Consider the following 12,505-nt stretch of genomic DNA (forward strand, 5'->3'; position numbering starts at 1 on the left):
CTAACTGAAGAAATGGCATTCCATGCAAGTATTGAAAGGCCACATCTACTTTGGTTCCCATAATCAATAACATCAGGGTGGCAGAATCCCTATGGCTGCAACATCCCACTGTATTCATTCCTGAAACAATGCATTTCAACCTGTCAGAACCTTCCGCATGGGTCTCTGTGGACAATTTCAATCCATGAAGTAGAAGATGGAGACTTTCCATATACAGGGCAAAAACCATTTTACATAGAAATTGGGTTCTTCTCACCTTTTCATCACTTTCTGTTTTAGCAAGAAGGAAGGGGGAATGAGAAAAATTGGAATATTTTCCCATAGAAGAGGGCCCTGGGCTTTCCAAATCTTTTCAAAAAAGTAATTGTTCAGTCCCCTCCTTATCTAGGAATCCACTGAGCAAATACAACATAAATGAAACAATACATACATGCATACATATGTAAACATACACACATATATATACACATATATTGAGTGTGTATGCTGGTACTGGGGCTTCAACCCCAGGTTCTGCACTCTCTTCTTGCTCATGGCTGGCACTCTCTATCACCTGAGTTAGGCCTCTAGTTCAGCATTTTGCTGGTTATTCTGTCGATGGAGACTCATGGACTTTTCTGTACAGGCTAACTTCAAACCACTATTCCCTAGATTCTAGCCTCCTGAGTAGCTAAGATTACAGGTGTGAGCCACCAACACACAACATAGATACATAGCTGAACAGATACCTTTTCAAAGGAGAATATGTTTCACAAAAGATGTAGTTAAATATTAATGTTACATCTACAGATGCTCTTGGGAAATACATTGGAATTAAGAGAGATGGAATAGAATTTGCAGGATGCATAGATCATAGAGGCACAAGAAAGTTGAAGATGATAGAACCTTAAGCTTGTTTGACTGATACTTTCTCCAGTGTTGTTTAAATTGTAGAGTTTCATAAAGAAGAGACCAATTACTGCCCAGACAAATACTATTTTTATTTTCTGATTGCCTGATATGCAGAGACCTAACCATTAGGAAATGAGCTAATGTTCTGGATCTTCTGTGCTGTGGGTCAACAAGGAGAAGCAGTAAATAAATGCTGGTGGGTGGAGCTGTAAAAGCCCTTAATCAAAAAACAATTTTCCAGCATCTGAATTGTGAAGGAAGGGCACCACTGTAGAAATCCAAGAGAGCTAATAGGCTCAAATAGTTGTTGTTTTTTTTGTCGGTCGTGAGCCTTGAACTCTGGGCCTGAGCGCTGCCCCTCAGCTCTTCAGCTCAAGGCAAGCACTCTACCACTTGAGCTACAGCGTCACTTCCAGTTTTCTGGTGGTTTATTGGAGGTAAGAATTTCACAGACTTTCCTGCCTGGGCTGGTTTTGAACCACGATCCTCAGATCTCAGCCTCCTGAGTAGCTAGGATTACAGGTGTGAGCCACCGGCACCCGGCTAGGCTCAAATAATTTAACTCACCATACTTACCAAGAAATTCCCAACCTACTACATCTTTCCTAAACACATGCTCCATTTCCTGTCAAAATATAGAGTTTCCAAGACCTTTTTCCATACCTACACATCTCAAATGAAAACCATCAGTTTCCAAATTGAGATGTCTTGATTTGGAAAGGAGTAAGTATGAAGAAGAAAGTTATCTGTTTCACAGATTGGCCCTAGCTAAACTCAAGTCTATGAAGTCTTACTCCTGCATCTCACTCTTCCTCTGGACAGCTCTTTTGATAAAGAGGGCATGCTTCCTACATAAATGCTAGCAAAAGCAGTGGCACTTGATCTGCTCACTTTTACTCTGGGTCAGAACAATGGCATTCCTCCTGAATTTGTGCAGCCTGATCAATGATTTTATTCTAATGAAGCTATAAGTCAGAAAATATTTGCATAAACCGAATCCCACTTGGCCCTCTAACAAATAACAAATGGTGGATTTTACATTAAATTATAAAAGCCTACCCAGTTCCCTTATCGGTTCCCAATAAATGCATCCCTCTGAAAATTCCACTTGATTTTTAAATGTCTAAGACATCCCAGCTGCAAATATATAATTGCAGGGTTTTTTTTAAAAGCAGATAAATTAGGAAAAGTACTCTGAGAGCATAAGACCAAAATATCCTCTTGGTGTCCTTTTCTTTAAAAAAAAATGTTTACTAATCTCTGTGCTAGAAAAAAATGATTTCACAAGATTAGAATATGAAATTAACTGAACTAAACTATTGTGCCGCTACATTATCCTTAATTCAAAGATTAGCCAAAAACAATGTAAGTTGGTGGGTTTTGGGGTGTGTGAATGAAGTGTTTGGAGGTAGGCATGTTTTAAAGTAGTAGTTATAAGTTTAACTGCATTTACTTCTTAATGGAACCAACCCAGATGTCCCTCAGTAGATGAATGGATCAAAAAAATGTGGTCTATATACACAATGGAATTCTATGCCTCCATCAGAAAGAATGACATTGCCCCATTTGTTAGGAAATGGAAAGACTTGGAAAAATTATATTAAGTGAAGTAAGCCAGGCGCAAAGAAACATAGGTCCCATGGTTTCCTTTATTTGCAATAACTAGTATATGTCTGAGTCAAGCAGAAAAGATCAGATAAGTCAATGTTAGGTGAAATGAACCCCAAGATAAGTAATCAAATGTTTTTTTTTCTTTCTTGTGATTGTTTCTAACATCTTTATAAGATGATTTCTGTGTTGCTTTGTATGTCCCGCTCCCATGGTATAACTCCTGCTTTCATTGTATTTGATGTTGGTATAATTTGTGGAGGGGAAGGGCAAAAACAAAACCGTTTAACTAGGGATACACGTGGACCCATTGCAACAATGAGATGTACAAGTCGTTAGGTAGAAAAACGAACTTTACAACTTTGGAGGGGGAGTTGGGGGAGCGGGGGCGGGGGATGTGGGGGGGAAGGTGGGAAGGGAAGGTATGGGGAAACAAAGGAATAGGCAACAATGCTTGACAAGAAATGTACTCATTATCTTGCCCATGTAATTGTAACCCCTCTGTACAGTATTTTCACAATAAAAAAAAAAAGAAAAGAAAAGAAATGTAGGGCTGGGAAGGTGGCTCAGTGGTAGAGCGCTTGCCTTGCATGCATGAAGCCCTGGGTTCGATTCCTCAGCACCACATAAGCAAAAGAATAAAAGCCGGAAGTGGCGCTGTGGCTCAAGTGGTAGAGTGCTAGCCTTGAGCTGAAGAGCTGAGGGACAGCGCCCAGGCCCAGAGCTCAGGCCCCACGACCGGAACCAAAAAAAAAAAAAAAGAAATGTACTCATTACCTTGCCCATGTAATTGTAACCCCTCTATACGGTATTTTTACAATTAAAAAAAAAAGATTTGAATAAATACTAGGTTCTCCTAATCCATGTGATTCCCTCTGGTTGAACATTGCAAAAAACAAGCAATATATAAGCAAGTGTTTAAACAAGTAAGAGTAAATTTGAGAAGGAAGGAAATTCCAAAAGAAGGACAGCGAAACGATTCCTACCCAAGAATTAACTCACAATCAAGCATTACTTATGTGAAACTCTTTTTCTTAAAAAGAAGGTAGAAAAGAAAAAGTTACATATAATATATCTCATGAATAAGGATCCATCATAAGTCATTCTGAGTCTGATATAGGAATTGGCTCATGGACTAGGCTAAAAAGAGTTTCTCAATCCCCCTTATGAGAAATAATGTAATAATGATAATAATGGTTATTATTGCAGGAATATCATTAGCATTAATATAGGAATGATCATCTACTGAATGTTTATCACATGCTGGGAATTATGCTGGGTGCTTATGCATTATCCCATTTAATCTTCACAGTAGTCTTATGAAGTAGATACTATTATTATCTTCATTTTGTAACTGAAGAGACCAGGACTGAGAAAAGTAAATGGGATATGAAAGTGACCATGAAGCACTGCAGAGTTTGAAATATAGGTTATTATTACTGTACTATTCATTAAACCTTCACCCCCACCCCAACACCACCACAAACACCGCCCACACCAGCTCCACTCACCTCTACAGACACTGCAGCACTGATTCTCTGGAAGAATATGATCCTTTTCTGAGCAGTTCAAAGGAGGGCACATTTCCGTAATTTTTACTAAAACTCCACCCTGGAAGCCAAATATTAGGAAAATTTTTTAAAAAGCTGCTCAAAGATATAGCCAATGATCCAAACTTATAAGACTCATTTTTAATATCCTGCAATTATCACAACCTACACTATTAGAACAACATTAACAACACCCTCGGGAATTCCACTAATAAATGATGACAGTGCAAATTACATTGCTGAAACTCTTGAAAGAGAGAGCCAATTTCCCCTCTAAGGGAAACAGCCTCAATTTCAAGGTTCTGAGTATCTTTTATAGAGCAAATGGGTGCTAGCAATTGACTCCTGAGTAAGGAGGTCTAATTCGCAAGCCTGACCAATTTCTTGATGTGAATTTTCTAAAAGGTCAATTTTGAGATATCACCAACATGGCTTCTTCACTGAAAGCAGAATTCGTCCCATGAGCTTCTGTGAGCCAGTTCGTGCATTCCACAGGGTAATGGCATTGTGAACCTTAAGATAGGCAAACACCTGCATTATTCCTGATGAACTCAAAGTTTGGTTGAAAGAGGAAAAATATAATAATCTCTTAAACTAAAAAACATAATGCAGTATAGCAATACCTCCCCCCAAATGGGCTGTACTAAAATGTATTATAGAATAATATAATAAAAGAAGAAGAGGTCTTACTGGCATAGGAAATATGCAAGGGCTAAAGAAATCAGGTATGAATGAAAGAGGTTTAGTTAACTAAATACTAGTGTTTCTCTGGATACAGATAAAGTCACCTATATCAAAATGATAAATATTCAGCAGCTGGATCTTTATGACCTCACTTCAACTAAGGTCTTCTTTGATGGCATTACTACATCTGTATTTGTTTTGTTTTGTTTTGAAGTAGCTCATTAATTACTATCCTTTAAAATGCTAGAGAGGCCTTTATTTTATTTATAAGAGTTTTTCTCTACCATTTTTACAGAGATGTTTAAGACAACCAAGAAGCAAAATGGAAGAGAAATCTCATTTAAGGCCAAAAGTCTGCTCCACACATGGATAAAAGAACAGGATAGAAACCATCAGCCAGGATACATGGAAGAGTTACTGAGTTTTCCATTTCTAAGCCGTTCTTTGGTTCCAGGGCCCCATTCTCAGCCCCAGTTTCCTAGTTCAGCAAGACCTACCATTATATCAGGTATACTATTCTAAAATGTGAATACTAATAACATTAACTATGAAATAACAATTTCCAATTATCATCTCTTGAGTAGATTGTAGCATGGATCCCTGTCTTTTCTCATAATTTCCTGCCTGGATAGGCCAACATTTAGCATTCTGTATCTTTGCTTCTGTTCCTTTGCTCTCCATTACCTAAACTTTTTCTTATATACTGATTCTTAGAACTAGCCCTAAGAGCTGAGAATTACTGCCTCTGACTCTCAATCTCTGTTTTCTACTAGAGTCCATTTTCATTCTTCACTCCAAGTCAAATTGGGCAGCCTCAAAAATTAGCACTACTCCTAATGTAAGATTCTATTCCTGACATAACTTAGTTTCTCCTACAGAGAATAAAACAAATTACTACAATGGACAATAATAATTCTATTATTGGGGCATAGGAATATGCCAAATTACCAATCTTGAATCTAATATTATCCTTAGACATTATGTATTTATTCCAATTCTCCACTGCTTCCTGGCATAAGTAGAAAAACAGACACTGCTGCATCTCTTTTGTGCATTTTATGTTCCTACTCCTAAATTGTGAATGCTTTACTACTAATGACTCATCTCTGTCACCCTTAGAGGGTTGCCTTGGGACATAGACCGTGTCTATGCAGAAAACCAGAATTATCTGTAAATTCTACAATTCTGTGCTCATGGCCCAATGCAAATGACTACATTAGACATTCTTTAGAGAGAAGGGACAATGCCTGGGGTTTCATTTATGTTCCAGAAAAACTAGTGGCATCTGTAGAGCAATTAGGAGATGGTCAGGATCTGGGGACTCTTCATAGATTATGTTGTTATCATTCAAGAAAATTACTAATAAAAAGATGAGTTCAGTCTCTCTTACTCTAGTAAAAAAAATAAAAAATAAAGAGAACAGGTATATATTTTAAATGCTTTATAATAAAGGAAAGTCTATAGCAAATGCTTTAGGTAAAAACACTGAAAAAAATATCCATTATAAAAATATTTTCTAATTACTTAATAAAAATCTAGTGGCATCAAAGTATGGCTGGAATTTCACCTCAAGTTTTACCTTTGATCTTTCTCTGAAACTGCACCTTTGCTGAGTTTCTTTGTTCCTTCCCCCCCCCCCCCCCCAATGGCATGCTCCAGAGTCTACTGGACTAGCTTCTCTTCAGAGCAGGTATATAATGAGCCACTTCTACTGAAATCCTTAGTTCAGGGTCTACTTCCAGAAGAATCCAAACTACGATGATCAAGATACATTTCATTCTTGCTATCAAAATTCAAATCAATAAAAGTAATTATCTCTAAGTGATAAGATTCTAGAGTGGTTTTCATTTTGTTTCTTAAGCTCTATTCTCTAAATTCAGAATCTTACTATATGAATGCATACTTGATTTTCTGAAATAAAACATGTTTAACATAAAGTAGAGCTTTCTTTTAATTACTCACAAAAGGTATTTGGTTTATTTCTTTTTTTTTATTTTTTGGTTGGTTGTAGGCTTGAACTCTGGGCCTGGGCACTGTCTCTCAGCTCTTCAGCTCAAGGCTAGCACTCTATCACTTGAGTCACAGCACCACTTCCAGTTTTCTGGTGGTTTATTGGAGATAAGAGTCTCTTGGCCTTTCCTGTCAAGGCTGGCTTTGAACCATGATCCTCAGATCTCAGCCTCCTGAGTAGCTAGAATTACATGCATAAGCCACCAGTGCCTGGCTAAAAAGGAATTTTTTAAGGGGTCATATTTTAACTTCTGAATCACTGGGTCAGTAATTCTCATTAACTTTTTTTTTTTTTGCCAATCCCAAGACTTGAAATCAGGCCCTGGGCACTGTCCCTGAGCTTCTTTTTGCTCAAGGTGCACACTCTACCACTTGAGCCACAGCATCACTTATACCCTTTCTGTTTATGTGGGACTGAGGAATCGAGTCCAGGGCTTCATGAATGCTAGGCAAGCACTCTATCACTAAGCCACATTCCCAGCCCCCTCATTAACTTTTAACATATTTAATGAGTAAGATCATAACTCTAAATGTTTATAAGGAGAGAAACTTTTATATGTTTCTAAAATTTGAAATGTGATTACTGTAGTACAAATACTACTAAATCAATTATTCGAGCTACATAGTAATTACAACCCTTTTTTCTTTACTATTTTGAAAACTATTCATAAATTATATTTTAAACTGTTTTTAAATCCTCCTGATTTATGGCATGATATTTTATAACCTCTGTATTGAGCTCTATCTGGAAAAATACAATTCTTCTTATTATTTTTTTTGTACCTTAGAGAAACTATCACCATGTCATTGGTCAAATGTAAGCACTCAAGTTCTATACTAATTAATCACTGTGCTGCAACTTGAATTTCTAACTACATGTGAAAACTACATTTTTAAGTAAAAAATATTGTTCAGCTACAGAAATGTTTGAGAAAAGCAATAATTAAACAAAATGAAGTCAGACTGCTAAAAGAGCATATTGTTTTTGATTTTCAAAGGAAAACAATACGCTAACTTCTGAAAATATTCGGTGAAAACAGTTGAGTTGTTCCTTCTTTAATCAGTGCTGCTAAAACTTTAAAATGATCCCAGAAAATTGAGACTGATGGATCTTCAGGTTGCCTCTTGTCAACTGAGGATCTTCCTTTGTACCACAGAACATAGAAAACTGAGAACTATTTTTTCTATTTTCTCAAGGATGACACTACAATGTGCCACTTGAGATGCATAGGAGAGAAGTCAATCCATTACATGCAACAGATATCATTAGGCATTAGGCCATTAGCATTAAGGCCAGAAGCTTGAGAAAGGCTACTTGGGAAAGACTACTCATCCTACTATTCTCTGTCCCTGCTGACTACATCCATTGCATATACCCCTCCCAAAGCTCTTATATGGCCTTTTTATAAATGCTGCCCTTTAGTAAGGAAATCACTGGGCCCTAGCCTGACCAATTTGATATCCTTAGATAGACTGAAAAGTGATTATTTAATCCTTCAGAAACTACCACTCTAAAATATAAAATTATTTAGGTGAATTCACATACATGTATACACAACGTGTCTAAAGTGAATAACCTAAAATGTGGCTTATTTTGGAGAATGTTCCGTGTACTGCTCAGAAGAAAGTGTATTCTGATGCTGCTGGGTGAAATATTAGGTAGATGTCTATGCAGTTGTTTAGGTCTGAGGTTTCTCTGTTGAGTTTTTGCCAGGATCTATCCAGTGCAGATTGTGGTGTGTTAAAGTTCCCAACAATTAATGCCTTTGGCTCTATGTGTGATTTTAGGGACAGTAGTGTTTCTTGGATAAATTTGGGTGCTCTGTTATTTAGTGAATAGATATTTAGAATTGTAATATCCTCCTGAAGGAGAGATTCCTTAATTAGTATGTAATGACCTTCTTTATCTCTTCTCGCTAATTTTACTTTAAAGTCTATTTTATCTAATAGTAGAATTACAACTCCCACCTGTTTATGGGGGCTGTTTGCTTGGTAAATTTTATTCCAGCCTTTCACTTTCAGACTATGTAGATATGTACATATGACCATATAAGATAATGCTAAACAAAATGAACTCCAAGACATTGACACGAGAGGTTTTTCTTTGTTATTTTTCAATGTACTATGTGATTTTTTTTTGTTTCTTTTATATGTTCTTCTCCCTATGGTATATCCCTTATTGACAATGTTTTTGATTTTGGTACCCTGGTATTGTATATATGTTTATTTGAATTAGGGAAGGGGAACAATATTAGAATGTTTTTTCTTTCTTCAAAAAAAAGAAGGCCAAGCCACCCTATGTAGCACCTATCAATATAGAAAGACTATTACAACATTGTACCCACAAATCTGACTGGACCTGGCATTCCTATTGCTACTCAAAAGAGAGAAATGGGAAACATGATAAGGAGTGTTCAAGGAGGTCAACTATTGGGGTAGATTTTGGCAACAGGAGACGGGATATAGGAAGGAAATCTCTCTCCCTATCACCCTCTTCCCACAAAGGAGTCCTGTCTTTGGTTTGTATCACCTTGAAAGCATCTGTAAGCCTCTAAATACCTCATTCACTTCCATCTTTAAAATATATGTCACCATTTCTCCCAGAATGTGATGAAGAGAAGATGAAATAATGTGAGTAAAAGTGTTTGGGAAGATGGTCTGCTCTGAGACAAAGTGGTTCTGTCAGCCGTTCTGAAGGTGCCTCACAAAACCAGCAGTGCTTTGCTGTAGTTTGGGGCTGCAATATAAAGCACAGCCTTGTATATGCCTGCTTGCCTTTCCTCCTTTACTTCCTTGTGTCTGCCTTCAGTTTTGCACTACTAGGACTGTTCTTATCAGCACCCCATAACTACAGAAGAAGGAAGGGGGGAAGGAAGGAAGGAAGGAAGGAAGGAAGGAAGGAAGGAAGGAAGGAAGGAAGGAAGGAAGGAAGGAAGGAAGGAAGGAAGGAAGGAAGGGAGAGAGAGAGTCAAGCCAAAACTCCATACCTCAAGTTGTGCTATCTAGGAACCTCAGTTAGATAGGTAAAGAAGATAAGTTTCTCTTGCCAAATTTTCCAGCTAATATTGGGCAGAAGGGAAGTTTGGTTAGGCAGCTCAGCATGAAGCTCTGGGAAATCTTATTATTGCATTTGGCCTCTTCCATCTCATTTATATTCCTCTAGGGCTGATAGGTATGCCTATAAGATGATCTCTTCTTATGTTGCAGTGAGTGAGGTAAGAAAGTGAAAAAAGCACAGAACTACTTTCTCTTCCATCTGTCTGAGACGTGCTTGCTAGCTTCTCCCTACTAGACCGTGGCTGTTCTCTCTGATTTCAGACTTCTGGGACTTGATCTGAGAGATGAGGGTCCATTAAAGGTGAATGAGCACGTGTCTTAAATTGCTTTGCATCTTTAGGGGTGACAGGGATTGCTGTGTTTCTTTGGGGTGACTGGAGGAGCACTAAGAGTAGATAAGAAATGATGAAATTCCAATCATGAACAGTGACAGCAAAGATATACACAGAGAATAATTTGAGAACTAGTTATAATGTTGAAATGGAAAGACTTGGTGGGTGGGCAGGCTAGGGGGAGGCTGTTGTGAGGAAGAGGAGGAGGAGGAGGAGGAGGAGGAAGAGAAGAAGGAGGAGGAGGAAAATGAGGAAGAGGAGGAGGAGGAGGAGGAAGAAGAGGAGGAGGAGGAAGAAGAGGAAAAGGAGGAGGAACACAACTGGTATCTGGATTCCTCACATGGTCATGGGTCCAGGGCTTTGTTCTACTATTGCATCCTCGAAGAGATATTTCCCAGATCCCACCCCAAACCTCTCCATCCTCTCAGCTTCCTTCATATTTTTAAGTAAAAACTGACATTATATTTTATATTAATATTCCTACTCTCACGAGATTGGAGTTCTATAAAGTCAGATACTGTTTTCTTCACCATTGTATTCTCTGAGGGAAAATAGCATATGCTTAATGTGAGATGCGTGCATGTTGGATGATTACTGAACAAAATCTAAGGCTCCATACTTCCTATGGCATAGGAAAGGACACCTAGGAGGCAGAAGCATTTTCTTACCATTTGGTCAGCTGTATGGCATGGTCACAGCTGGCATCACAAAGCATTGCTCTAATACCAACCTTTCTCAGGACCACCCACCAATCTCTCCTGAGTCATAGCAGCTTTTGGCTCTCCTTTCTCACATCCTTCCTGAGACAGCTCCTTCCCAAGCAATGGGATCCACATACTGTCACAAGATAATCATACAATGGCAATGGCTGGGCCTTCCCCATAGTCTTACTCCCAACCACCACAGAGGATTCTTGATCCATCCAGGCCAATGCAGCCCATTATTCACTGAATCTAAACCTCATATGTCTATCTATTCATTCTCCAACATGACCAAGACCATAAGATGAAAACTTACTCGACATTCACGACAGCTCTTCGTTAAGATTCGTTGGCCTTCTGCAAGAACTTTTCCTCCATAAATACATTTTGCTGTAATAAAAGAGAAAAATGGGTCAGTCTGTCATGCTCTGCTACAAAATGAACTCAAAGGTGCCATGTAACTCAACAGGTTTCACAGAAACATTGATTCTAAGCAATGCAAATCTCTTTATGAAAAGTAAGGTGTAAAATAGTTTGGAGGATAAACCTTAGATTCCCAAATCAGATCTCATCTCAAATGTGTTTGCCTGGCATTCACATATAGGACATATGTGACATATGGGACATAATTAGTTTAAAGTTGCAAGCACTAAAGGACTAGAGTATGAATTGCTGTGGTCAGAGGTTAAAACCAGGAAGATTTGACTACCATTACCATTGAGTAAAATTAGCAGCACTTTTGATTCAGACATTGCAACTATTAAAAGAAGCAGACTCAGTGAAAGGGAACTTCATTTATGTTGCATTCATCAGAACACAGTCTCAGTGGAGGAGAATCCATTTATTTTTTCCTTATCATTTTAAAGAATAGGTGTCGTAGCTTATGTGTTTTTAAGACAGACAACTTTGAAATGCAAGCTAATCCAGTAAACTGCTACATGGATGCACTGCAGAGACTGCTGTTAGAAAGGTGAGTTTAACAAGCGAACAGGGAGGACAGAAGGCAGAAATAGACTTTGAAGAAAATTTCAAAGAGAAGCATAAGTGGAACTTTAACAGGGATCCCAGAGACTCAGTCCCTTATTAACATGCTGATACACTGTAAGCAAGCACAGAATACACCCATTTGATATAAACCCACTCAACAAGAACAAGCAATGGCTGATTCTTTTCTTTCCTGCACTAATGCAGCCCTTCCAGCCCCCTTATTCAGAAGAAGCAGAAATTGTGATATGCCCTCAGAGATCTCTCCCATTAAAACTAATTAACTTATCTCTCAGGCCCTCTGTTTCTGTATCTGTTAAAAAGGGGTTAATTAGCCAGATGTTGGTGGCTCACACCTATAATCCTAGTGAACTGGGAGGCTAAAATCTGAGGATTGTGGTTCAAAGTGAGACTCTTATCTCTAATTAACAAAAAAAAGGAAAGTAGAGAACTGTGGTAGAGAGCTAGCCTTGTGCAAAAAAAGCTCAAGCATATAGTACCTAGACCTTGAGTTCAAGTGACAGAACTGGCACAAACAGGGAGGGGTGTTAACCTAGTTTGGTTTTCTAGTTCTATAATCTTCCGATTGTCAGGAATGTTCAAGTGTGCATAATCCTTGTAAACAGCTAGTTCAAACCCTTCTTCTTAGCCACAAGGAAGGAAAACTGAGAGACAACGGTCCACTAAT

At 38.2% G+C, this 12,505-nt stretch overlaps 1 protein-coding gene across 1 annotated transcript in view; it reads right to left on the reverse strand.

Moving 5' to 3' along the window:
- Positions 1-12,505, reverse strand: part of Nell1 (neural EGFL like 1) — an 837,848-nt gene that overhangs the window by 599,980 nt on the left and 225,363 nt on the right. Inside the window, exons 10-11 of the mRNA XM_042691722.1 lie at positions 11,150-11,223; positions 4,011-4,110 (exon numbers count right to left, since the gene is read on the reverse strand). Coding sequence (XP_042547656.1) covers positions 4,011-4,110; positions 11,150-11,223 — 174 coding nt within the window. The remainder of the gene's footprint in view (positions 1-4,010; positions 4,111-11,149; positions 11,224-12,505) is intronic.

Source organism: Dipodomys spectabilis, unplaced genomic scaffold (assembly GCF_019054845.1).
Source record: "Dipodomys spectabilis isolate Male_0828 unplaced genomic scaffold, ASM1905484v1 ptg000145l, whole genome shotgun sequence".
NCBI classification, from domain to species: Eukaryota; Metazoa; Chordata; class Mammalia; order Rodentia; family Heteromyidae; genus Dipodomys; species Dipodomys spectabilis.